General features: G+C 50.3%; 3 protein-coding genes across 11 annotated transcripts in view; 2 read left to right on the forward strand and 1 right to left on the reverse strand.

Annotated features, from left to right (window-relative positions):
• ARL3 (ADP ribosylation factor like GTPase 3) overlaps window positions 1-128 on the reverse strand; it is a 24278-nt gene extending 24150 nt beyond the window's left edge. Inside the window, exon 1 of the mRNA XM_040563490.1 lies at window positions 2-128. Coding sequence (XP_040419424.1) covers window positions 2-4 — 3 coding nt within the window. The 5' untranslated portion in view covers window positions 5-128. The remainder of the gene's footprint in view (window position 1) is intronic.
• On the forward strand, window positions 29-4550 carry SFXN2 (sideroflexin 2). 4 transcript variants are annotated; one of them, XM_040563486.1, is made up of 12 exons: window positions 29-259; window positions 1162-1334; window positions 1542-1712; window positions 1823-1921; window positions 2079-2154; window positions 2342-2427; window positions 2809-2869; window positions 2962-3028; window positions 3171-3220; window positions 3292-3341; window positions 3589-3636; window positions 3800-4550. In XM_040563486.1, exons 1-12 carry the CDS (start codon window positions 29-31, stop codon window positions 3897-3899), a joined length of 1212 nt encoding a protein of 403 aa, XP_040419420.1. In that variant the 3' UTR covers window positions 3900-4550. The 4 variants fall into 4 exon arrangements, with proteins under 4 accessions (XP_040419420.1, XP_040419419.1, XP_040419423.1 ...); XM_040563485.1 differs by having other exon boundaries at window positions 2962-3220; XM_040563489.1 differs by having other exon boundaries at window positions 213-259; window positions 1106-1334; window positions 2962-3220.
• Window positions 4551-6966: 2416 nt separating this feature from the next.
• Window positions 6967-26748, forward strand: part of WBP1L (WW domain binding protein 1 like) — a 57255-nt gene continuing 37473 nt past the window's right edge. Inside the window, exons 1-3 of one of the 6 annotated variants that reach the window (XM_040563318.1) lie at window positions 6983-7094; window positions 15357-15416; window positions 22570-22716. In XM_040563318.1, the coding sequence (XP_040419252.1) occupies window positions 22690-22716 (27 nt within the window). In that variant the 5' untranslated portion in view covers window positions 6983-7094; window positions 15357-15416; window positions 22570-22689. Of the gene's footprint in view, window positions 7095-10571; window positions 11023-11193; window positions 11371-15356; window positions 15417-22569; window positions 22717-26748 lie in introns of those variants that run through there. The other 5 variants (XM_040563316.1, XM_040563314.1, XM_040563319.1 and 2 more) reach the window with 5 other exon arrangements.

The following is a 26748-nucleotide window of genomic DNA, read 5'->3' on the forward strand; positions in this document are numbered from 1 at the left end:
CCATCCTCGGCGCGGCTCCGGCGTTACCATGGGCAACTGCGTCACGCACGCGCCGCCGCCGTGCGTAAGCGCGTCACCGCTTCCCCGCCGTGCGTCCGCCCCACGAGAGGGGCGGGGCTGGCGGCGCGGTTGGCCACGCCCACCTGCCACGCCACGCCCCCTCCCGCCGCGGGGTGGGCGCGGCCGCTCGGCTCGCCGTGATTGGCCGGGGGCGGCCACGCGGCGCGGCGCGCGCCAAGGGGGTCTGGGGGCCGCGCAGGTAAGGGTCACGTGGGGGGGGGGAGGCGGGGGAGTGCGCGCGCGCGCGCGCGCGGGGGGGGGGGGTGTGCGCGCATCGCGGTGCCGCGCAGCGCTAACGGGGGCGCGCAGCGCTAACGGGGGGAGCCGGGCAGGCGTAGGGGGGAGCCCCGCAGCCCTGCTGGGGGGGGGGGGACGCGCAGAGGGAAGGGTGCGTTGCGGGGCCGCGCAGCGCGCACCCGGTCAGCGCGGGGGCGCGCAGCGCGCACCCTGGAGGCTGAGGGGGCTGCAGGGGGGCTGGCAGCGTTTTGGGGGGGGGGGGGGGTGTTGCACGGTGTGCGTGTCGGCGTGGCAGGGGGCGGTGTGCTGTGTTATGGGGTCGGGGGCGCGCAGGGGGGCAAAGCACGGGGGGGGGGGGTCGGGGTCTTTTGGGGTCTGGGGGGCTCTGCTGGGGGGTGGCAGCAAGGAGGGGGACCCCAAGATTGGGGGGTGGGACCCCAAGATTGGGGGGGACCCCACGATTGGGGGGGGACCCCATAATTGGGGTGGGATCCCATGGTTAGGGAGGGACCCCATGATTGGGGGGGGTACCCCATAACTGGGGAGGGGACCCATGATTAGGGAGGGACCCCAAGATTGGGGGGGGGACCCCATGGTTAGGGAGGGACCCCATGATTGGGGGGGTACCCCATGATTAGGATGGGATCCCATGACTGGGGGGGGACCCCACGATTGGGGAGGGGACCCCTGTATGGAGGGCATGGCGGTGGCACGGCCGCAGCGCTGCAGGAGGGCGCAGCCGGGGCTCGGGGCCGCTGAAAGTCCGTCTCCACCGTTAAACATAAACCCAGCGGTGGCTCTCGCCCTGCCCGGCGCTCCGCGGCGCGGTGGCACCTTCCCCAGCCGCCTGTCCCCCTTCCCCAGCTCCGCGCCGAAATGGCCGCCGTCCCCCTCGGCTTCGACATCGACGCCCCGCGCTGGGACCAGAGCACGTTCGCCGGGCGCCTCCGGCACTTCCTCAACATCACCGACCCGCGCACGGCCCTGGTGCCCGAGCGGGAGCTGGACCGGGCGCGGGAGGTGGTGGCAGGCTGCAGGTGAGGGCACCGCGGTGCTGGGGACGCCCCGTCCTTTGCCAGACCCAAAAACCCCATGGGGATGCCGGAGGCAACCCAGGCCAGCGTGCTGGGATGCGGCATCCGTCGGAGATGCCCGGGTTTTGGGGAGCCTCGAGCGGGGACAGGTTCTTGCCGCGGTGCCCCGGGGGTCCCCGGCTGAGCTCCCCGCGGCTCCGGGTTTGGCAGGGCCGGGCTGGTGCCGCCGGGCAGCAGCCGGGAGCAGCTGCTGTACGCCAAGAAGCTGTACGACTCGGCCTTCCACCCCGACAGCGGCGAGAAGATGAACCTCATCGGCAGGATGTCCTTCCAGGTGCCGGGGGGCATGGCCCTCACCGGCTGCATGCTCCAGTTCTACCGGTGAGGCCCTGCCCCGGCTGGGGACGCGGCCCTGGCAGCCCCCCCCGCCCTGTCCCTGCCCTCGGTCGGGCTGCGGTGCCTCAGTTCCTCCTGGCCCTTTCCCTCCGCAGGACGGTGCCGGCCGTGGTTTTCTGGCAGTGGGTGAACCAGTCCTTTAATGCCATCGTCAACTACACCAACCGCAACGCCGCCTCCCCCATCTCGCTGGCGTAAGTGTGCCCCTGGGACAGGGACCCCCAGTGGGATGCCCCAAGAAGACCCTTGGGCACCGAAGGAGCAGGATCAAGGTGTCAAAGTTGGTGGCTTTTTTATTTTTATTATTATTTTTTTTTTTTCCCTCTCCCTTCTTTGCAAATCTCCATCCAGGCAAATCGGAGTGGCTTACGTCACGGCCACTGGTACGGCCCTGGCCACCGCGGTGGGGCTCAACCTCTACACCAAGGTACGTGGGGACGGGGAAGGGGCCCTCCTCCAAGGCCCCTTCCCAGCGAGACCCCCGTCCCAGCGCTCTCTCCAGCACCGGGCGATTTCCCTCGCCCCCAGCCCCAGGAGGTGCAGAGCAGCTGCTCCCCGTGGCAGCACCCGGCCTCATCCTGCCCCCGGTGCTGACGCCGTCCCCTCTCCCGCAGCGAGCCCCCCCTTTGCTTGCCCGCTGGGTCCCGTTTGCAGCCGTGGCCGCCGCCAACTGCGTGAACATCCCGATGATGAGGCAGCAGTAAGTGAATCCATCCCCGGTGCGTCGCCCTGCCACCGCTCCCCGTCCCCGTGTTCAGCACCCCCAGGTCTCTGCTGAGCACCCCGGGGGGGTGGCGCAGCTGTGACCGAAGCAGGAGGGCGGTCTCGGGGTGAGGGTGGCCATTTGGGGGTCTGCTGGCAGATGTCTCGGACCCAAAGCCCTTCCGCAGGTGGCTGTGGGTGCGTGATGTCCTGGTGTTCTGTGGGATTTTGGGGGGGTGTTCCCTGGGGCGTGGGGTCCCGGTGACAGCCAGCCCCTGCGCGGCTGTGCCCTGAAGGTGGCAGCATCGGCTGGGCTGGGGACAGAGCAGGGCCCGGGGGTGGCAGAGCCCCAGGGCCACCGCGCTCGCTGTCCCCTCAGGGAGATCATCAACGGGGTCACGGTGACGGACGAGGACAACAACGAGCTGGGACGCTCCAGGGTGAGCGCTGGGGGCAGCGGGGGGGGGTGGATGGGGCAGGTTTGGGGGCGCAGGCACTGCGGTGGGGCTGAGCTGGCCGCTCTTGCTCGCAGAGGGCGGCGGTGAAGGGCATCGCGCAGGTCGTGGTCTCCAGGATCACCATGGCAGCTCCGGGCATGAGTGAGTGCGGGATGGGGCACTGGGCTGGGGGCCGGATCCACGCAGTGACCCAAAGCCCAGCGGCTCCCAGCACGGCCAGCGCTGCTGGGGCTCTGCGGGCTGGCCCTCACCTCTTCCCCTCCCCTCTTCTCTCGGCACCTAGTTATTCTGCCCATCATCATGGAGCGGCTGGAGAAGTTCCCCTTCATGCAGGTGAGCCCGTGCTGCTCCTGGGTCGGGGCCGCAGCAGCCGGCTGGGGCCTGACCCCGCTCTTCCCTTGCAGCGCATCCGGGTTCTCCACGCGCCGCTGCAGGTGCTGCTCTGCGGGGGGTTGTAAGTATCTCAAAAACCCGCTATTGCCCGGTGTGTGGCACCGAGAGATGCCCAAAGGCACCCTGGAAAAAGAGTTAACCCAGCTGGGGGGTGGCAAAGCTGCTTTCCTTGCAACCTGGGCTTTCTCCAGTTTTTGGGCGTCTCCAGGTTTTGGGAGTAACGGGGTGTGAGCAGCACCTCCCGGGCTGAAACCCCATCTGGGGGGCTGCAGCCCATAGCACTAACCCCCACTCTTCTCTCCCCACAGCCTCCTGTTCATGGTGCCGGCCGCCTGCGCCCTGTTCCCGCAGAGATGGTACCTGCCCCGCTGCTTCCCCTCCTGCATGCGAGATCGGGAGCCTTCCTCCTCCCCTCGCTCTCCTCTCCCCGTCCCGAGAGGGCCGCGATGGGCACCCCATGGGGGTGTCCTGGCCGGGGGCAGGATGGCGGGTCTCACTCTCTGTCCCCTTCCCTCACAGCTCCCTCGCGCTGGCTAGCCTCGAGTCGGAGCTGCGGGACAGCATTGTGGCCAAGCACGGGGACAAAGTTCCATACGTCTACTTTAACAAGGGACTGTGAACGGAGGCTGCTTCGGGAGCCATCACGATCCTCTGGACCCCTGCCGCCGCCAGCCCCACATTCCCTGAGCAGGGCTCAGAGGCATGGTCTGACCCCGTCAGCCTGGCCTGGGGGATGGAGCTGGGGTCGGCTGGTCCAGAGCCTCCCCCCATCTGCTGCCAGCCGTGTCCCCATCGGGGGCATCCCTCCTCCCTCCCAAACCACATTGCTGCCTTAAACCACTGCAGGGGCCTCTTCCCAAGAGCTGGATCCCCCTCGGCAGGCTGGAAGGGACCTGTCCCCTCTGCACGGGGAGTGGACCAAGTCCCGGGACCAGTGCTTGGACCATGCCTTCCTCACTCTCAGGTTCAGATTTTATTCACTTTGCGATTGTCACAATCCCAAAGAGAAATAGCTAATTCTTTTAAAGCTCTAATTTTTTTGAAATTACCCATTCCTCTGAGCACAAAAGCCAGCTGTTGTCCTGTGTCTCCCTGTCCCCACGGTGGGACCAAGGACCTGGGGGACACTCAATTCTTGTCCCCCTTGCACAGGGGGAAGGAGACACGGGGGTCACGAAGCCATCAGGGTGTGAGCTCAGGCTCTGAACAGGCAATGCTGCAACTGACAGAGAGGAGGGTTGGCAAATAAAACATGGTGATTTTTAAAACAGCTGCAGGTTCTGATTTCGGGTGGTCTTTGGGTACGTGGTTACCTCAATGGGGCTGGTACGTGGGTTGTGCTTGCCTCAAAAGGGAAAGGTGTGGGCTCAGTGTCTGGCCAGGCACCAGGGACTGGGCTGAGCTGGGCTGTGGTCCTGCTCTTGGTGAGCCGTGTCTGGGCTTCCTGCTTGATGATGAACATCCCTGGGTGAGACCAGCATGTTTATAACCAATCCTTTGCATGTGGCAGCTCAGAGAGCCCCAAGGCCCAGTGGATGGTCTGCCCTCGTCCCTCCAGCTGAGTACATGTGCCCGATCCCCAAGGGGACACAGGATCTGGCATTAGCCACCCTGCTCCTGCAGAGAGAGCAGTGGAACCCAAAATATGCTTCTTGAAGGGCCAAGCTGTATCCAAAGCAGGTTTTTATTCTGCTCAGTCTGCAATGGAGGATAATGTCTAAACACATGTAGCTACAGCTAGATGACTGCACAAAAGCCCTAAAATAATAGGTCAGCAAAAGGCGGGGAGATGTGTTCACAGTTGCTTATCTGTTCCCTGGTCATTATTAGATCTCTTGTTATTGCACAATTAAAAAAATAGATAAGCACATGAAACAAAACAGGTCACTCCTCTTGGGAGAGGGAAGAAGCCACAAGGAGACATCTCTGCTGTCTGCCTAAGCTCCTTAATTCAGATTGCACTTGCCCTACACCCAAAATGTCTGTGAGCACTTTTGGAAAGGTACATACAGCAGCTTGGGATGGAGTTGGGTTCGAGGTGCCTCTGGCACACTCAGGAACACAGCGGTGCTTGTAAAGCAAAGTGCCGCAGCAGGCACCCTCTGAAGAGCTGCTGCTGCCTGGTGAGGCTCTGGCCAGCTCTGCCTCTGTGTTCCACTGCTGCAACAGGAAAGAAACCTCGCTGCCAGGAGTCAGGGCTAGGTTCATCCTTGTTTGTGAAGAGCTGCGGGCGTTAATTAGGCTCCAGCAGTGAGTCACACCCAACCCGGGCTTGTCCCATGCTCCCCGCTCTCGCCTCCTTCTCCCTGCCTGTAATTTCAGGGCTGGATGGGAACAGGAATAAAGCTCCTTTAACAACTGTACGTGGCCAAAACATCAGTGCTCCAGCTTCAATTAACAACCAGACCAAAGATGTCTGGGGAGTCCCGAGAGCCTGGGCTCTCCCTTGATGAGCCATCGGTCCCAGATCCTTGCCCAAGTGCTGGTGGAGGCAGCTGCTGGAGGAGAGAGGAGCAAACAGGGTGCATGTGCACTGGGTTAGCTCCTGCCAGCCCACGCCAGCTGGGTGAGCAGGGTAAGGTGTGCCCCAAGTATCGCCCTGATTGAAAGATCGCAGGGGTAGGAGATAAGCTGCTAAATTGATTTTTTTTTTCCTGGTTTTTCTGAGCGTGTTATCTGAGCATCTGATAAACATCAATCATGCCAATCCCCTGTGGCGGCTGCCTGGCACGCAGGGAGTGGTGGTGTAGAAAGCCTCCATCACTGCCCAAGAGCTGTGAATGATCCCCAAACAGTGACGCCCCCGCCTCCCCGGCTGCCCCAGGAGGACTCGGGGCTGTGCTGGGACACGACTGTGGCAGGACATCTCCTCACGCCTCTCTTCTCCCAGGGTGGCTCCCTGCAGCCGCCTCTTCCAGGGGTTGGTAATTGCCAATAGCTCTCACCCCTGCTGCTGGATTTTGGGGGATAAGGGATTTCTGCCCAGCCCTGGCTGGCTCAGTCCCATGCACAACGCTTGGGCACTGCTGGAAGGTGGCTTGTAGGGCTGGGGGACGGCCGTGGCTTCCCCACTGAGGTGGCACAATGGTGAACAAACTGCCCCGTGCTTCACTGCCTCATCCTCAGGCCCTGGCCCGAGGTTTGTTTGCTACTGCCTGTGGGTTGTAGCAGCACACGCCCTGCCTTTGGGGCGCTTCACCTCCACCCCAGTGCTGCTGGGGCCATTTTAGCCCCGTCCCCACACGCATCGCCTGGTGAGCCCCAGGCTCTAATGGGCTGCTTGGCTTTGGGGCTGTGTGTGTGTGCTACGTGGAGGAGGCCAGACAAGGACTGGGCACGGCAGGACAGGGCCGGTGGATGGGGACGAGCGCCCCGGGGTGCCAGGGAGCACCTCAGGGTGCCACCTTAGGGCGCAGGGCCAAGGCGCAGCCCCCACACCCCCCTCCCTTCAGTTCCGCCACTCACAACATGGCGCCCACGGCACCACCCCCCCCATTCCCTCCCCTCCGCGCCACACTCAAGATGGCAGCTCCCAGCTCTCAGACCCCTCCCCTCCCGTTCCCCCTCTGAGTGACACCTCCCTTCCCCAATACCCTCCCGCGCCTCTCTCCTCCCACCCAATCAGCGACCGGCTTGGGCGGGGCGGGGCCGGGGCCGGGGAGGGGGGTGCCCCCTGCGCTGCCGTCCCGGGCCGCAGTCGGGCCGGGGGAGGCGGGGGGTGGGGGGGATGGCGGGGAGGCTCCGCGCCGCCATGGCCCTGCTGCTCTTCCAGGCCCTGCCCCGGGGGCTGCCGGCCAGCGTGGAGCCCGCACAGGTAGGGGGCAGCCCCGGGGGGGGCACGTCGTGACCGGGGGGGGGCGGGCTGGGGGCTGCTGTTCCCCGCACGGTGCCCCCCGGTGAGGGGCCGGGGGCTGGGAGCACCGGGAGGGGTTCGGGAGCCGCGGGCGGCAGTGTCCGGGTGTGCTGGGGAGGCAGGGGGCCCGAGGGGGGGCTGGGGTGGGCTGGGGGGGGTCCTGGGGCAGGGGGCCGGGGCTGCTGCGGGGGGAGCGTGAGTGAGCCGGGGGAGCAGCCAGCCCGGTTCCTTGGTGCCCGGGGAGGGTCCCATGGAGTCAATTTGTGCCTGGGAAGGGTCCCACGGAGTTAATTTGTGCCTGGCAAGGGTCCCATGACGTTAACTTGCTCCCTGTCATCCCTGCCCCGTGCCCCGGCTGCACCCCGAGCACCCCGTGCAGAAGCCTGCCGTCCTTCCTCGCCTGGCTGCGTGCGCCCGGTGTCACTTGGAGATGGCTCTTCTAGGCCAAGTGTCTCGTGCGTGGCCAGGAGCTTGTTTTCTGTGCAGTCCCGGTGTCTTTTGTACCCCCTGCACATCATAGGTTGGGTATGATGGCTTCTGATCTGATGCGGTGGCTTACTTAGGAGGTACGAACTGAATTTTGCGTTTGTTGAAGGTCTGAGCCATGGGATGCTGATCCGTGACCGTAGGTCACGGGTGCTGTGGGTTGTGCGGTGTTTAATGTCATGGGGACGCAGGTATGGAGCATCCCTTCTGGAAGGCATCCGTAGAGAAGCTTTCTGATGCTCCTGCAGCAGGTGGAGGTGAGGAGTTTGTTGATGACTACAGATGTCACCACCCCTTTAAGTTTCCTTCTTCTTTTCAGCGTACTGAAAGCAACAGATGGACTTCAACAGCTTGGTAGTGTTGGTAGTGCCATCCCAAATTCCCGTTGGTTGCAATGAGGATGTGATTTAGCCATTGCTGCCCTAGGGAGCCAGGTGCAAGACTGTGTTTTTCATGTTGTCTCCACTGCCTCAGACTGATGGAAGTCTTAGTGCTTGCTTCATTTCATCATCAGGCTGAGGTGCATAAATTCAATGAATGAAGCGCGTGGTGTTGTGGCATTCCAGCTGTGAGCGGTGGTCTAGTGGTAGGATCGCCTGTACAAAAGCTGTGAAAGTTCAACCCTATACATGCCAATAAAAATACTATACCTGCTTTGGAGACTGAATGAAAGAAGCTCCCTGGCCTCTACAGCCTATATACATTAGTCAAGGACCAGGTGGAGGAAAGGAATAGGAAGTAGAGAAGGAGGATGAGAAAAAGCAGGAGGAATGAGAAGCATTCATACAGTAAGCTTGCTTGTGGAATAGTTGCATGGATGACTTGTAGATACCCTCTCCAATCAGTGCACCGGAAAATAATTCTAAAATAGCAAGTCTTGGGTGGTACAGTACATGATGGTGGGGGAGAAGAGCTTTGGCAGCCTGTGTTTTCTTTAGAGCACTTAGATGCGGATGCGTCTTTTACTCATTTTCTTTTTGTAGTTTGTCTATATAAAACTCACGCGGTTTATTTTAGATCTTAATGTAGACTCTGTCTGTCAAAAGGCTGATATTATCTCGCAGCGTGCTACAGATTGACAGCAACCCACTCAAAAAAGACAGCGGTAATGTAGGATCTTGAAAATGAGCACGTAGGAAAACTTGGTCTGCTTTCATGTTGCCTCGGAGTATGATTTCCTTGGAGCTGATGGGCTTGGGGAGATGGGGCGGTGCTGGACTTGGAAGGTCTCTGCGCCAAGGGTTTCTGCATTTTTAGCTGAACCCCTGGCAGTGTTTGGCTCGCGTCCTCTGCCTGTGCTGCCTCTCGTGATTGCTGCCTGCTTCCACGCGCATTTCAGACACTCGCCATGCCCTGCTTGCTTCTTCTGGGGAGGGCGTGTTGTTTGGGGTCTGTGCCTCACCTCTAAATCCTGTCCTGCAGACCTGGTGGTCTGAGGCTGGGAGGTGCTGCAGGAAATGTGTCCTCTAAATAATTCGGGAGGTGGAGCTGTGCTGCCTAGCCGCACTGAACAAACATTCCCGAGAACATGCTGTACTGTGCAAGAGGGTCTGATTTTGCAGGTTAAAATAAGTCCAGGCTGCCTCGGATCTTAAAAGACCTTTCTTTTAATTAAGACTTGTTTCGGGTAGCGGATGGAGGAGAATGAAAATAATTAGCTCAGCACCGTCCCGAGTCCAAGTTAAAGCTGTAACTGTGTCCGTGACTGTTCAGTGCAATTGCATTCGTAATGAGAGCACAAAACTCTGTTAACAGACGTTGAAGCACCTCTATGTAGATTAAGGAAGATATGCCACAATTATATAACAAAAATAAAGTCAGGGTAAGTGTCGCAGGAAGAAGAAACCTCTCCGTGTTCATTTATGACTCTACTCTTGTTGCCTTAACTGCACACCTGAGCTGTGTGCTGTCCTCTCAGCTTGAGGAAGAGGGGAAATAAAAACAAGCTTGATTAATTTTTGTAATGAAAAACTTTTAACATTAATCATAATTCTATTGTAGTATGTCTCTACAGGGCAGACCAAAGGTTATTTGCCTGCCTTAACTGTCCGCCTGCTTCCCACTGCAAGCAGCTTAATTATCACATAGTTTTCTCTACTGTTGTTTTCTTTAAAAACAAGAGATTTAAGTGAATGCTAACTATGTGACAAGTCCGAGGAATTCGTGGTTCTTTAATAAGGTGGTTTTGAGCCAAAAGCTGATGGAAGCAAGCTCTTCTTAAAGGCCCATTTCATCCGAAATTAAAGAGTTTGCTCCAAGTGCAGCGACTTGAGGGATGATTCAGAGCAACAGAGGGGACGGATCCGTGCTTTGAGGGAGGACTTGCCGTGGCCGTCGCAGTGTTCCTGCTCAGGGCTGTGCTCTCGCTGTCACCACACCTCCGATGGCACCGACACGGGGTTATCGTGCCGCTTCGTCCGAGAGCGCGGCTGCCTTTGGGCCGTTTGGGAGCATCACTTCCCGAGAGCATGGCTGCCCTTGAGAGCATCACTTCAGGGAGTCCGTGAGCAGTGGAGTTACAGTCACCCACCTCTTAGACTCATCTCTAAATACAAGCCTTTTTTTTCTGATTAAGGTATAGGTAGGTAGTTGCAGCTGCACTCCCGTGCTTCCTGAAACGCCGTGGGTCCTTCAGGAGAGCTGCTTCTGTTTGGTCTCCCATGGTATCGTCGGGATTCTTGGGTTTTGGCTTGCCAATTTCCACGGTTTTGGCAGGAGGCAGCAGAGATCAAAGTACGTCCTGTACTTGTTCGGAGCAGAACCTCGGGATAACTGTGCAGATTGGATTAAGGACTGCTCATACCACGATGATTATACCACCGTGAACTCCAGTGTCTCATCTGCAGAGCACGCTTTCCCACTGATTAAAATTCTTCCACTGGTGAATTGCCCTCACAATCGCACACAACGCTGTAGGAATTTCTCCTTGCAGCTGTGCAGCAGATGGGAAAAAAGCCTGGTCTGAAAGTGTCCGGTGCCTCCTGGGTACGAGCGTGGTAATTTTCTTTGGGGTGGCTGAAGCGACTCCGCGCCTGGGTCCTGTAATCACCACTCCGAGAATTTCCTCACCACCCTCCAAACGCTAATTAGCAAAAACCTAACAACCCCTGCAGAATAAACTCGGGCAGCTTCTGTGGAGCCGTGCTGCGCTGTGGGGGAACTCGGAAAGTTTCGTCTGCCAGGGGATTTTTCCACCCTCCCGGAGAGGCAGGGTCGGGCCGGGTCACCCCGCCTGGTTAGCAGCAGCATCCAGCAGATGGCATCCCCTTGGGTTCCAAGGGATGCTGTCCTCAGCGGTCGCTGCTCTTCTGCTGGTAAAGCTGGAAACTGCTCTTCTGTATTAAACCACCGCGATGTTGAAGCTGGCTTTTGTCTCTCTGTGGCGTTAGAAGGGAATTAACAGGTACGTGGGTAACAGTCCGTGTTTCTTTGCAGTCTGTATTTAGTAAATGCAGAATGCCCACTTCTTGCCTTTTTTTAAGTCATATCTGGAGGGCTGGCAGGATTGAGTAGTCCTTAGCTTATAGCAAAAAGCTAGTGATGGGCTGATCTTCTGGCCTCGTTCTCCACCCAGCGGTGTCTGTGCTGTGCCCTTTGGTCGTGGCTGTGCCTGTGCAAACCTGTCCTTGCCGAGCGCATCCCGGAGCCTCGCTAACGCAGAGCTACGGTGGCCTTTTGTTCTGCTTCCTGACAACGTGCAAGTTTGGGGGTGTCCCTCTAATCTGCACTGCCCTGTTTTATGGGGCACAAGGTAAGAATTTGCCATTTCTGGTTAGCTGCATGAGAATCTTCTCAATTTTTTAATGCATTTAGCTGGTGACCTTATGGATGGACGCGTTCCTGTCCTGCGTTTGTCTCAGTGGGCTCGCTAATCCAAGGCGTCTGGGCGACCTGCTCCTGACAGGGTTGTGTCCCTGTTTTTGCAACACAGGGGAAAGGATGTCCCAAAAGCAGTCTTTGAGTCAGGGCCGGTGACAGACGATCTCAGCAGGACCGTTAGTCATGGCAGGGCAGAGATGCTCGTTGCAGGCGTCCTGCTTGCAAGGTTTTGGTCCTTGCTTCTGAGCTGGAAGGAATTGAGCACGGAGCGTTGGACGGTGCCTCTGGATGACTTCACGGAGAGATGCTGGTGGGGGACACAGGTCCCTCCATCCCCCTTTTGTGTGATTACAAAACCCATGGCTGACAAGATGGGTTTTGAGATGCCGACACTAGGGTGCTGCGGCAGTGGAGCTCTGAGAGTTGAATTCTCGCGTGGCCTGTGAACAGTACGTGTAGCACACGCCTGAAGTAACAGCTGGCTTGGGGAGAACAGGCTTGCTGAGCAGGAATTGCAGACCCGTGCTTTGCCTGTGCCAAGGAGCGATTGGTGTGGCTGTCACAAATGATGCTTTTCTGTGCTTTTGCGTAATTTTGTTTGACTGCAAAGGAAGGCTCAAGGTGCTGCAGTGATTTGCCATTTACCTGCTAGGATAAGGAGGAACTTGATTCTCTTCTGACAACGTGATTACCAGCGGGACCACTGCCCCCAGTATTATTTTTAGGTGACCCCGTAGTCCCTGCAATGCCTTGTGAAGCTGTCACAGAGCACTGTGCAGGAGGGAGCTTGCTGGGTGCAAGGTGGGGCGATGCGTGCAGCTCACAGGCTGATGCAGCAGGCCAAACAGTTTAATGCCACCTGCACAGAGAGAGGGGAGACTTTATTCTGTGTAGAGGCAGCTTGGGGTTTTGCTTGTTTGCAGGAGAAGGTCCGCAAACTTAACGTCATCACCTGAGTTGACTCCAAACCAGCAAGAGAAAATAGGATGTCTGACATGCCCTTGTCCTTTCAACGATGGTGGTGTGCACAAAGGAGCGTGCTGCTGTTTCCTCTCACTTAACGTCACCCTTCTGTCCTGTTTTTTTTTGAGGTAGGAGATTTAGATGCAGTTTCCTGACGCTTTCTTCTTCCCAACCACTTCTGTGCCAGCACATTATACAGCAAATCCAGCCATTGACGGTGTGCTGGCAGCGTGCTAGCAAGTAACCACGTAAGCGTAGAAGAAACCACCAGTGTGTTGGGGAAAAGAGCTTCTGCCATTTAAAATACTGCTGCCCTCTTGCTGATAATGGGCTGCAAAGGAGTCGGTGGGTATGATGAGCAGCTACCAGTACATACAAGCCATAGGGTGGTGGGTTTAGGGAACAAGAACAGAAGAAACCGTTTCCTCATGGGGCTCAAGACCTCAGGATCCTGAGTGCAGTCCTTAGGACAAGCAGAGGAAGGAGTTTGCTTAAAGAGATGAAAGAGCTGCTAGCAGAAAAGGAAAGGATTCTCCCTTCTTCTTTCCTCTTTAATCTTCTGCATTACTATGAGGTGGAAGTTCATTGCTCCTAGTGGTGATGTGTTTTTATTTCATCTCTAGATCTGGTGTGCACAAGACATTGATAGGAATTTCAGAGGCAACTCAAGAGCAGAGGTCAATTTTATTTTTTTGCAGTCTGGGAGGGATCGTGATCAAAAGCAAAAACTGAGTCTTGGCTTTACTCAAGGCTAGGGGCACCTGTCAAAATACCAATTTGCCAAAGTCCTGTTGTGGGGTGGCGAGTGACTTTACCCAGGAAGACAGTGGATTCTGTTGATGCAAAGACAAGTTCACAGAAGGAGGTCATGCAGTCATCAGTATCTGCCTCCCTATTAATTAATTTTGAAGCCATTGTCCAACTGAATCTGATACAAAGAGACCTCAAAGATGCCTAAGATTTCAACAGAACTTCCGAAAACAGGTAGACCCAAAGAGATCTTAAGAAAACAGGGAGTCATCACGGAGTGAGAAGCTACCCTTGCTAGCTTATTAAGCACTAGGAAATTTGGGAAATGGTGATTGACTGGCTTGATATATGCTCTAGCTTCTGGAAAAGCTTCAGTCAACACTCACAGTTGGCTAGGCTGCAAAGTCAATCAACCTTGTGGAACAAACTGATGAGAGGTCGGCTTTATGGAGCTCCAGTGGTTACAGAGCTGCTTTAATTTTTCTTTTTTGTCTCCTGCTGGCTGAACAACAAATTGAAGGGGAAGAGGCTGATAAGCTGTAGAGACAGTTATGAAGAGTGTGTTTTGCCAGGAATCTCGCCAGCCATCTTGAGCTTTCCCTGTATGAGAGGTGTCAAGCATTGCCTGTTGGAAGCTGGAGGAAACTCACGCGTTAATGGCATGCCAGCGGACGTTGCAGAGGCTTTTTAATAAGCAGAACCGATTAGTGCTTTTCACTTGTGTCCTGACTCTTTGTAGTAAGTTCTTACTTGTTAATGCCACTTTGGTAGTTGCATGTTTTAAAAAGAAACTTTTTCCCTATGTGGGATCCTCTTTAAATCCCAGGTGGCCAGTGATGGCCAACAGGCAGCCACAGGAGCCGCATGTCTTCTTCCTCCAGTGGAAGTTCAGGCTGTTACCTTGCATAAAAGGGTCTCGAAAAGGGTCTCGGGGACAGTATTTGCACTGGCTGGGGGCAGCAAATCAGTCCCAGCTGGCTGAAATAGGAATTGGGAGCGACCAGTGTGGAGTGAGAGGGTTAAACACTGGCTGGCGTCATCCCCAGGGGAAGGGCTGGAAGGGGCAGTGGGCATTATGCAGGGATATTGTAGAGACTGGGCAAAACTTTTAAGACTGCAGTATCTTCAAGGCCGTGGCACTGAGCTGCTTTCATCCCTTCCTATGGATCAATCACTGTAATCGCATGGGGAAACCTCCCAAAAGTGCCCCCCCTCTTCTTGTGGGGAGGAAAGTCTTTTCTTCAGATACGATCAGAAGGACCTTTGCTCTGTGCTTGGAAAACATTTAATGCAGCTACCTGACTGTGTGTGAAGGTTATGACTCATGTCTGGGTCTCTGTGTGATGAATTGGTCCTTTTGTCACCGGTTGTCTCGTTTGTTGGGTCGCAGACCGCTTTTCAAACAGCGAAGGCTGAAGAGGAGGAGGAGGGTTGCGTGTGCATTGTGTTGTCTTCAAATTACCTTGTCATTTTGACTTCTGTCTCTGTAGAAGAAGCAAACTTCACAAACAGCTTTCATTCCACTCTCCAGTCTCCTGTGATCTGAAGCTTAGATAAAACAGGCTTGCAGACATCTGTCACTGCTGATTGTCTCCGTTTACTGACACTTAGCACTTGGACTCAGACAAAGCCTGTCTTAAATTGCAGTGTCAAAAACAAGAGTTATCTCCTAATTTATTTCTCCTTTTTTGGCTGTATTGTTTTTTTTTCTGTCTCATTGTTCTGTCCCTCTTTTGTAGGGAAAAGGAGCATCCGCTAGGAATCTTTTATATCTCATCTGCTTGATTATTAAATCTCTCATGTTTGTGGCTTGTTATTTTACAGATTTTCTTGCTGTTGTGCTCTGTCCTTGTATCCCTGTCCTTCCCAGGTCTTCCCAGAGTATGTGATCGTACTAAACCACCGGAGAATGGAGAATGGTTAGGCTGTGGAAACGAGTAGGGAGTTTTCTTCTCCTCTGACCTGTTCCGTGCCCCTAGGCCTGTCCCTTGACCAAGTCCGAGGACCATTCTTGCATTAAAAGATGAATTCAGGGAAGTCTGGAATGATTTTGCTCCTCATAGTTTCATTGCTCTTCGTAGGAAACCGTAAGCTCTAAGGCATTTTAAAAGTTGGGACAGACTCTTGAATGAATTACCCTAAATTTTGTTTGTTTGTACCCTTGCTGTGAGAGCTTTTCTTATCACTAGCTCTTCTCTCACACAGGCACTGCCTGTCAACAGTTCTTCTGAAGGCACTTCCCTTTCCTGCAGGACAGGGTGCAAGGTAAAGCTTGTTTATACTTTTAACTAACATCCTTAATGAAAGAAATAGGCTTTAATAATACCGCTTTTTCCAAGTTCAACCCATTAACTTGTTCACTTATGGGTCTTACGCTGTGCTTGTCATCTTTCTCCTGCCCCAACAGCAGGCATTTTTGCATGTTCGCTGGTGGTGAGAGCTCTTGACAATGAAGTGTCTCGGTGGTATAGTAGGAAGGGGGAAGGTGAGGGGAAAAATTGATTTATCTTTTTTTAAAGAAAATGCCTTGGGTTTAGCTGCTGGCAGGGTTTTTTTTGATGGTGAATTTTGAAATATTATCAAAAAATAATGATTTTTAAAAGCCACGGTGTGCTTCTGTGTCCTTTTTTTGGTACGTTGCTGCTTTTTGCAAGAATTCTTCAACTCTGATCCTGGCTTATCATTTAATATTAAGCAAACAATTTCATATTTTTCGTCTTAATGTCATCATTTTAGATGGTGAATATACTATGAGCTGTGGGTTTTTTTTTTGTGTCAAAATACAAGGAAATTGTGTGTTACCTGGTGTATAAATAGTGCATAGTTTTCTTCTTCAGCTGGAGGCCTAGATGGGGAGTTTTCAGGTTTAAATTATTAATTGTTAACGAAGAAACTCCTAGTTTTCTTCTGCAAGGTTTCGGTCTAGAGGTTTTCAATAGCCTCAAGTAGTATGGTCAAACTTTACCTAATTGTTCAGACACGGTTTTATGGTTCTTGGCTTCTGCCGTGCTTGAGTGGGGCCTGTTCTTCCATTTGTCTGGAAGGCATTACTGTAAATAATCAACATGCGAAGACACACGAGGGTCAAGCTTTTGTGCACCTCACAAATGGCACGTGCTGTGTTTGCTGCAGCACAGAGAACGAATATTCCAAGCAAAAGCTTTTCTTGCTTTGCAATTCTTGGTTAATTGGTTCTGTAGTCGGGAAGTTGAATTCGACGTATTGTATTCCCCCTTAGAGGCAACAGCACAGAGAAACGCAAACTCGAGACTAAATCAGCAGGTTCAGTGAGCAGAGGTGTGAAACGAGAGCTTGCTGCAAGACTAACACAGACTGTTTTGATGGTGCATTTTGGCTTGAAAAATTCACAGATGCTCGGAACAGGACAGCTTCTTTTCTAGCCCCGTGAACCACGAACCAACAATCTTCCGATGGCCACGAACCACGAGAGCCTGCTGTACGTACTGTGGAGAGGGAAGGGGAAAGGGAGCCCAGAGCCGGCTGCCAGCTGGTCCTGTCCTTGTATGATGGTTTTGGGCCAGGCAGGCAGAGCGGCTTCCAAATGCCCCTGAGATGTGGATGTCAGCACGCAGGCTTGCCTTGCTTTCTTTGGCAGCAGGGAATTTGACTGCCCAGCAACCCAGCTGCTGGGAAGGCTCAGACATCTGCTTCACGTTCTTCAGAGGATGGGTTACGTTTCATAATGCCCAACCTTTCTTTGAAGAGTAAGATGATCTGCTGTATTTAAGGAGGATGCTTTATATTTGCACACCAGAAAGACATTCTCCGTGTCCAAACAAGCACTGCTTGCCATTTCACATTTCTCTTTTCACTTAGGTGATGAAATGAACCTGCTAGGTTGACTTCCTAGTTCTTTAGGGATAACGTGCCTCCATCCTCTTGTGCTTGGGCTTTCAGATAACCCTCCTGTCCTTCTGAAAAGAGCGAGCAGGGTAATTCTGCCTGGATGGTGGGTGTTCCTCCTTGCATTCATTGTTCTCATCAAAGTGAGAGGTGGTGCTGTGTGAGTCAATAACACCTTTGATCCTCTTATTTAAATTAGATAGTGGGTGTCCTGCAGAAGAGACCTCTTTCAAGTGCCTTGCAAGGTTATGCTGTTGCATGATGCTTAATAAAAGTTCAGAAAACCAAACTGGACCAGAGACTGAGTAAGTTTCCCAAGTACAGTTCTCCATATTGTAGCCTACAGCAAACATGATTTATTCTCAGCTGATTGACCTCGTGTGGACTTGTGCCTGTGTAAGTAGCAGCTGAAATCAGTGGTCTGAGCACTAATCTGCAAGCTGCAGACAGTAGGGTATTATTTAGTAAGAATGCTCTACAAGTCTCTTGTTGCAGCATTTTCATTCAAAAGGTCACTTCCGTGAGTTTGTGTGCAGCTGAATTTAATGTTCTTTCTCAGCAAGGCCGGCCACATCGGAGAGTGCGTAATTATAATAAATGCAACTTTGTTCTCAGCTGAAAAATCCATCTGAAATAAATTTTTCCAGACCTTCCAAGAAACGCTTCTAGTAAGATAAATAAAAGCAATTCTTGCAGATTTCACATTCATTCAGCAGGAATGCTGGTGGGTGTAGGGTGCCTCCACTTAAGTCACTCATCACAGTGCCTTCTGGGCTCTGTCAACTCGTGTATTCAATAGCTGGCTATGGGGAGCGTTTGCAAATTGCCTTTCTTGAAACCAATTAAAACCAAGTTCATTATTTCTTACTTGGTTTCAATTCTGGTTATTACTTTTAGTAAAATTGTTCTTAACAGCAAACATAAAGTTCAGGTAGGCTCTCAACTTGAAACAACTTTAAACAGTGCTTTGATAGGTGCATCTGTTTTAGGGACATGCATATATTTATACAAGCTTTTGTGGCTTTTTTTTTCCTGGTTGGCACTGCTGTGTAGGCAAAGTAGATTTGTTTTCTTCTATTTCGCAACACTGGAAATACAAAAGTCTCTGCCTAAACACAGAAAGAAAGCTAAGAGGACTTTTTTTTTTGTTGAACTTCTAAGCAAGTACTTAAACAAAAAAATCCCCTCTTTGCTTTCATCTTTCAGGAGACTGAGTGTGAAATGCCCTAACTTCATTTTCTTTCAATTTTTTGACCAAGTATAGGGAAGAGTCTCTGCCCGTTGATCAGGATCCTGCAGCTGGTGGAAGCAGAATTCCTGTAGTTTCTCTGGGTCCGTGTGCAGGTCCGGTTACCTTTGAGGTTTCTGTAGGGTGGTCCTCAAGTGCCTTTGCCCTTTCCCTGCAGGGACTCCAGATAAGCAGCTCCCAGTCTTCTCCGCTCGTATATGCCTTACTTGAAACTGCTATGACCTTGGATTTGGGTACTACCTGGTATTGTTATACAGTTTCTCATTGCTGCAAGGTCACTCTTCTGCGGGGCTCTGCTGGAATCTGCTAGGCTGCAAAGGAGAAAAGACTTGCATGGAAATGTCAACGATAAATGGAAGATAACGCAGCCATTCTGCTCTCGCCGTGAATTTGTACAGCATGAGGACCTGCGTGTAAGCTGTGGCACCTAGGATATTTTCCTGTTTCCTTTCCATTTTGGTGAGAGGGATCTCCCTGACGCCTTTCTAAAGGAAAAAGGAGCCTGATGTCTGGGCAGAAAGTGGGGGAGCTCGCTGAAATCTGACCACTCAGACTCCATTAAATGCAAGTGATAGTCCTGGGAGGAGGGGAAGAAACACTTGTACTTCCATTCATGGTCTGCATGCTAGGTTAGATACTCATCTCTCAAATACCTGATGCCTCTTCAAGCCCCGGTGGGTTTCCAGTGACACTGGAGAATGATCAAAGGGAGAATATGCCCTCTGTCATCAGACTATCGACTGGTACCTTATGGCCACATTCCGTATCGACCAGGAGCAGATTTCATCAACACTTCGATCATGACAGTCTGCCTTTTTTCTTTTTTTTTTTTTTTCTCACGGTATTATTTTCTCTCCTTGGTTGTCTTTGTTCCTTCCCCTGCCTTCCTTTTCCTGATGCAAGTCTTTGTGTTCTCTTAATTTTCTCTACTGAAATGGTCAGGAATTGAATACTTGGTACTTGCAATGAAGCTTCTCTGACAGTGCGAGGGCCAGGGAAGCTCCTTCAAACAGTTGTTTTAGGATCTCATCCTGACCCCATGTGCAGACGCAGTTTATTTTTCAAAGATTGTCTTGAGTTAGAAAATCAGCTTATCCTAAAATGAAAACACACGTTCTTCAAAACCTGAATTTCACTGGGCTGTGTAAATTTGTAATTTGAGTTAGGTCTGGTCTTTGGAAAATATCCAGCATTGTTGTCCAGGATGTTAGCGTGCGAGAAACTTGGGGAGCTTCTGAAAGTCACGTTGACTGTGTTTCCGTGGAGGATTGCCTCAGAAATCCCAACTTCTGCATTACTGCCTTGTGCTCTGTGAGGTGCTACCAAGATGGTCACTTGAGCAATTGCAGCATTTTTGGACATGTGTATCTGCACAACATTATGAACCGTGGAAAGAAGGTTGCTGTACTTTCCAGATAGCTTCCAAAACTGATCCTCTGTCCCTGCACGTGGTGTGTGGGCCACCGCTCTGATCTACAAAGCACCAGCTGCTTTGATCCTTGCCATGTTTTGTATGGGCAAGTCACATAGGCTTTTTGCTAGGGGTCCATGCCCTTGAATTCCTGGTGGAGGCGGTAGGGTTGTTCGCTGGCAGCTACGCTCCTTGCCAAGCATCCACGCAGGGCTGATGTGTAAGGTTTTAGGCCGACCTGGTCCTTATCCCCATCCACTGAAGGTTTCCTGTGAGAGATGTTAGTCTTAGTCTTATTCTCTTCATCGTCCCTGAGTGTAGCTGTTTAAAAGTTGCTCAAGATTTTCAACATGATCTTGGGATGACTGCTAGTTCCTCCGGCCCCTTGTTTTGTTTTAGAGTTTCTAATCCCATTTTCTATGACTAACTTCAATTGCGTGGTTTCCACAGCGAGGATTAGGGTTTACTGCCATAGGTACGTCATTCTGCCTTTGAAGCTGCTTGCTCATGCTTTCCTTGGCAAGCTCTGGCAGACGTGCTCAGCAACAGCAGAGATCGTATCTTTCCTGAAGCTGCAAAAGGGTTAATCGAGAGTGTGTTTATGAAACCAGGTTCCTTACCCTTAAAAGCTTTACTGTGATCTTTTTTGATGCTTTTGGAAGATTTATCGCTTCTGTCTTTGTAATTTGTTACGTTTTTCTTTCCTTGTTTTTTGAAACTTTTGATTATATGTATGATATTGTTAAAATTAACAACAATAAGCAGCTTTTCTGGGCAAACCCTAAATTGCATGCCTCTTGGGTACAAACCGAGAACGTGACCGTCTTCACATGGATGGCAAAAGGCTTTTGGCTGGTGTGTCTGGGATGGTTGAATGAGCGAATGTAGGGCATCTGAAATGCATCTGTAGCTTATAAACAAAGCCAGCAGAAGGATTCGCATCCCCCAGGCAGGCAGAGAGCCGTACAGATGCTTTTTCTCGAGAGGCCTTTTGTAGTAATGGTCGCACTTGTGGCTGAGTTTACTCACGTGTGCAGGGAGGGGGGCGGGTGGCTATTCAGGGGAGTATTATTTTTCATCAGGGAGATTGAAGATACTGCTGTTGATCGGGAAACTTCTTTATGTGGAGACTCTCCAATGAAATGGAGCACCTGTGCCCATGCAGCACTTTAAAAATGTTAAACAGGATGTTCCCTCTGATGGGAATCGTTGATTGTGCTTTCGGTCGGTCTGCCTCTCCAGCAGATGTACCGCGGCGAAATTTTTGCAACCTAATAAAATATTACAGGATGCTTCACCTCAAGAGGAAACTTGATTGCTGCTTTCAGCCAATGCCTCTGCGAAACCAGGTGAGAAACACGTGCGTGCCTCGCCGGGAGCTGCACCTACCTCTGCTGGCACAGCTCCGGGATGCTGGTGCGAGGTTCGTGGATTCAAAATAATAAATAAAGAGCCCGAATGGTTCTGGTAGGATAGATGTTAGATGCCAGGCTCTGTGTATCTGGTACGATGTAGTTGATGGACAGATGGTGCCAATATTAGTTTTGTATCATTGACTCCAAGTGGAGTTGTTTGTGCATTTTGATCCAAAACGTGCCTTGATTTTTTTGGTGCATTTCTAAAGACATGAGGGATGCCTTTCTTGGGCTTTTTCTGTCTATCTCTGTCTAGTAATGAAAGCTGAGCTTTGTGAGTTGTGACTTTTGGCACAAAGTTGTCTGCTTGTAGACACGCAATATAAGGATTTTCCAGAAACTCATGGGAATCTGGTGACCACTCTTTGCATTTTATTGTTTTGTGGAGTTGCACAAATCTAGAAGCTCTTATTTCTGAAGATTTCATTTATCTAACATTTTTATCCCCAGGAAGTATCATCTCCTGGGATTTAAGTATTTGCTGATGCAAATCTCTGTGATCACAGGACTGTTAAAGAACTATCGAGTGTCACATCATTAGGTCACCAGTTCAAATCTAGTCCAGAGTGGTAATGGATATTTTTATACCCCTGACACCTTTCATCAAGATTTATGTGTAGTTGCTTAAACTAAAAACAATGTTTGCTACTCAGAATTAAGAGTTCAAGTGGAAAGCTAAGACTAGAAGCAGATTTTTCTATAGCAAAAATTCCTGTTTGATTTTTATGTATGGTTGTATGTGGTTGTAAATCTGTGTGTGGTTCCCAGTGCTTTAGCAGAAATAAAAGTAGTATCTTCCCAGAGGAGTGGGTGGCTCAGTGCATAGGATGCAAAGCAGAAAGGAGTCTTCATTTGGTAGAAAAAAGTATGCATTAGTCAAGTCTGGTATTATTGGTGTGCCTTCCTATGACTTTTGAATTGTGACAGCCTTTGAAGAAAACAGGAAGAAATAGATTTTGGAGAGAGAGATGTTTTGATGTTGAAATGCAGGGAGAGCGCTTGGGATGGTAACAAATAGTTCTGGACAAAGTACTTTTCAAATTCTTCAAGGCAGCTGTTCTTCACCCAAAACGTTGGTTGGTTGCTTGGGTTTTTCCTTGTTTCTTCCAGAATTCACATCAAAATCTTTGTATGAAATTTCATATCTAAATCTTGCCTTGAATGTCAGGTTTCTAGATAGGAGATACAGACTTCTGTTTAGGGTGAAATTTAATACTTAGGATAACTCTCCGGACTGTGCAGGGCCTGAGATAGTTCAGTCGCGTGGGCCCTCACAGCTTTGCAGTTCATCTTTGTTGATTCATTTTTCAAAGGTTGGCTAAATCCTTGCAATTTTGTTGGGATAATTGGGATATAGAAAGCCTCATGAATCCCTACGGTCAGGGCCCTGACCTCTTGTACGCTGGGACCTGCTTGCAACTACTCTTACTTCCCAACCTTTTCCCGAATGTTTCCTGAACGCTCTCTGGCTTGTTTCAGGGACCAGGTTGGCAGCATATCAGGAGTCAGTAGCTGGAGTCCTTCAGGAAAGAAGTTGAAGATGCTGAAGTATGAATTCTGGTGTCCTGGTTGTTAGAGTCTGTTAGCAGAGACTTGAAGATGCGAAGAAAAGAGATGTTAAAGCCGGTACAATTGTTCTCTTTCTTTGTGCTCCTAAGTTGAGAAATTAGGATCTGAGTTGGCTTCCTGTGCATCTGCTGCCATGGGAAATCACTGGTGACTTTCCTCAGTGTTTTGAGGTACAAAAAGTATTTATGAGGTATGGAGACGGGAAGAAAAAAAAATTAAAAAATATATTTTTAATGACAGAAAAAAATACCACCCATAGAACCTGAGTTTTCACTGTGGCATTTTTTGACTGAGATTTCAGTGCTGTCTGTCTTATTCATAAGTTTTTATACGTGTGTACTCTGCAAGGGGTGGGGAGGGAGCTACCAGTCTTTGTTCATGTAGTTCTGATTTCCTGGCAATTTGGGAGACATTACGAGGTCATTCATTTTCATTCCTGATGCCGGTTACTGCTACCATCTCCCTGGTTATCTCAGAGACAATTGGGATTATATTTATTATTTCCTACTTAAGATATTCTGTTACCATCAAGTATCTCAGAAGCATTGAGCTTTCTGCCTCTTTTAAATGCTGATTTGCTTAATAAAGGCAGTGTTAAGGTTCTGGCTTAGCAAAGGAATACCACTAAACAACTTTGGTCTGTGTCTTAAGTCTCTGGTTTTTGGCCTGTAGCTGTGATTGCAACCCGAAACAGTGCATAGCTAGAAATCTTCATAAATTATTATCCGTCTTTTTGCTGGAGACTGAAAATGGAGAGCTACTGAAGTACAAAGGAAACTTTTTTTCTGAGTCATGGCAAGATTGGCAAGTTGCAAGGGAAAATATAAATCTGGTGTTTACTATAGTTAACAATGAAATCCTCCCTTTACAGAAAGTTGTTAGGGTGAGTTATGCTTTCAGTCTCCTCGCTGTTGTGGAGTAAAAAAAAAAAAAAAAAAGTTATTTTGATTTTTTTTAATTAGGATTTTTTTTCTGATCCTTGGCCTAGGATGGGAATAAATTAGAGGAAGTTGCCCAATTTTCTCTGCTAATTGTCTGAAGATTGGCCCTAAAAATACAGTTGTCATCTACAATTGCTAGTTTTCACAAATGGGATGATGACTTTATCTGTTTTCTCTCATTATGGACCAATCATTCAGCCATGCAATGTCCAATTCTGAAACCTGTGATCTTTTACTTAGGTATGAATCCTGGTACTTTTTAATACATATGCAGACACTGAACTAACATGAAAAAACATGTCCAGTCTTTTGCACAGTGTAAAATAATAGATATTATCTTCAAATGTTAATGACTGCCTCCGCGTCTGATATGATAAATGCTATTCTTAATCCGCTGATGGAAAACAAAAGGAACAGAAAATAGTGAGACTGCCAAACAAAGTTCAGTGTAATTTGGAGATGGACCACAAGTCATTTGGAGTCCTGATCATGTGTTACATAAAGGCCATAATTTGTCTTACAGGAAAAAATGGCTAATGTTAAAAAATGTTATCTGTCTTTTTGAAAACAGATGAAATAGATTGCAGAAGGACATATCTGTCAACAGGAAGTGACCGTAACTTAGGAGGCACGCAGGCGTCAAGCGCAACTGAACGAGGCTGCAAAGAACAAAGAACCTCTTTCCTCTCGCTTTTCAGGCCGTATGTAGGACCAGAGAACACCTTCTCTCATTAGGGTTGAGCAGCCTTTTCGACCCCCTTTGGTGTGAGTGCAGCATCTTAATACAAGTCTCGGTGCTAGGCTTTCATGACGCAGACTGGGGGTCATGTCAAGCAAAGCTGCAGGTTGTCACCAGCCCACCACCATGTTTTTTCACTCCTGGTGTCAAAGCAGTATTTAGATATTAGTAAGACTTGATATAGGTTAAATAAAACATGAGAATTTCAAGCTGTCCCGGAGTCGGTTTCTGTCATGCTGTGAGATTTGCTCTCGTCCATGAGGTGAAGGACTTTCTGAGATTGCGTTGATCAAGATAGTCTCCTGGGTGTGTTCCTCATCCAAGGGGAAAAGTGAGGTCAGTAGGAATGAATGTTGTGCTGCAGCTCAGACTGGAAAAGAGATACTTTGGTGTCCTGGGAAGAATGTGCCTCCAACTTCTGCTTTGGGGCATTGTCTAACATGGTAGTCTTAATGTTAGGTGGCAGGTGACTTTCTTGTCTTCCTTGTTAGACTGCCCTACTTGTTCAAGTGAAGGCCAGTTCTGTGCTTTGTCCCCTGCTTATTCCTCAGGGACATGATCCTTTCTGTTGCCCCACTTTGTGCTCTTCAGCCTTGCCTGCTGCCTCCTCCCAGCTCGGAATTCCCTGTCACGTTGCTCCTTGTAGATGTGGCCGGATGTTTTACCCTTCAGAAAGCTGGAGGCTCGGTTTCAGGTCACCTCCACAAGTTTTCTGGATGTGATGCAAAGCATGGGAGCCGTTTGGAAATTGGGCTTTCAAATATTCAGACATTGTGGTGGGAATGAAGGCAACCAGAAAGGCAGCAGACTGGAAAATCCCTTCTGTACACTGTGTCTGCCAGCAGACCTAGTGGGATAAAACTGAGATGCTCTCTTAACCCAGCTTTTCCACTTTTTGGCTTAGGTCTGCTTGTTTGTTCAATGGGTGAAGAGCATTTTGTGCTCCCTGAACACGTGGAGAAGTGGGAAGGCTAAATATACTGCTCTTAAAAGCTCAGAGAAGCTAATATTGGCATTCTCACCATTTCCCACATCTTCTGTACTGCTACGGTGACATCCCTTGTAAATTGATGGCAAAACATATGACTTTTCTTTTTTTGGTCTTGCTTCTCTCCACGGTTTAACCTTTCTTATGAAGCGCCCCTCTGATCAAACGATATTAACAAAATCTTTATTTTCTTGGTTTTACAAATTTGGCTTCAAAATTCTCAAGTTGAGACTTGGCAAACACCGCCGTGGTATGCAAACAGTGGGGATGGGAGAAGGAAAATCACTTGGCTGTTGAAAAACTACATATGGGAAAGTCACGTGGAACTTTGTGCTTTATTTATAATTCTGCAAAGGCCTCTTCTAATTTGAAAAAGTAGAAAAGACCAAATAGTGGCTTCTGGAAAGCAAACAGCTTGATTTTTCCGTGAGTATTTTTAACACAAGTATTGACTTCATAGATTGTAACACTTTCCTTCTTAAATATATATATTTTTTAAGCTGTTGGGATGTATAACTGGCTAAACTGACATTGAGATGAAAGCCTTAACTCCTGCAGCTCCTTGCTTTTTAAATTCTGGTTGTGAAGCCATAAGAGATGTTTTATTTTCATTTAGCATATACATATTGAGCTTCCAGAAAGGTGCCTTGATTTATAATAAGTGTACTCAGTGGGAACCATATGAATTTTTGCTTTTGTCTTTTTTTGAAGGATCGAAGTGTTTCTTTCAAAATTTGTTTTCCAGGCAAATGCTGGGTTTAGTGGTTAAGGAACGTTTAAGTAAGACCTGAAGCTGCATTTTTTTCAGCTTTGGCTGTACCTGTGAACAGGCGTTTCCAAATACTAGTCCTTGGAATAACTCTACTAGTTAACAATGCAACCTTGTTTTATATCGGCTTGATTCTGGGCAGTGTTTTACTGATACCAGTGTGAGATAACTGTGTTATGTGAAACTGCTTGAACAAAACAAATGGGAGAGTGGTGGCAGTGGGCTGCCTGAGAGGCTGTGGTGCTCTGCTCAAATTGCTGAACATAGCTAACTCGTGGTGGAACGGCATTTAAGGCTACATTTGGAGTCATTAGGTTATAAACAGTCCACAAAATATTTTAAATACTTCATGTTAATATTCCTCTGAAGCTTAAGATTCCCTGGGGAGAAATGAGAAAGCGTACCAAAAACATTTTCAGTTCTCGAGGCTTATCCACCACTTCCTAGATCACTAAAGCCCAACTGTCTCATGAAGAAATTATTACAAAAACAAGTTTTGATGCAGTTCTCAGCGTATAAGTGCGTGCGTGGGGGGAAATACATTGGGTAATGCTCTTTCCTTTAGTTGTCAGATTTTCATATTTTGCTGGCTGGCTATAAATGTCAATTAAGATTCAGAAAATCTTTCTGACTCAAATTTGGTAAATTTACA

The sequence above is a fragment of the Cygnus olor genome, chromosome 7 (assembly GCF_009769625.2).
Source record: "Cygnus olor isolate bCygOlo1 chromosome 7, bCygOlo1.pri.v2, whole genome shotgun sequence".
Lineage (NCBI taxonomy): Eukaryota > Metazoa > Chordata > Aves > Anseriformes > Anatidae > Cygnus > Cygnus olor.

Coding starts and splice junctions, on each gene's coding strand:
- SFXN2 (XM_040563485.1), top strand. CDS start 29: ATGGGCAACTGCGTCACGCACGCGCCGCCGCCGTGCGTAAGCGCGTCA. Junction 260..1,161: donor GGGGTCTGGGGGCCGCGCAG/GTAAGGGTCACG, acceptor CCCCTTCCCCAG/CTCCGCGCCGAAATGGCCGC. Junction 1,922..2,078: donor GCCTCCCCCATCTCGCTGGC/GTAAGTGTGCCC, acceptor ATCTCCATCCAG/GCAAATCGGAGTGGCTTACG.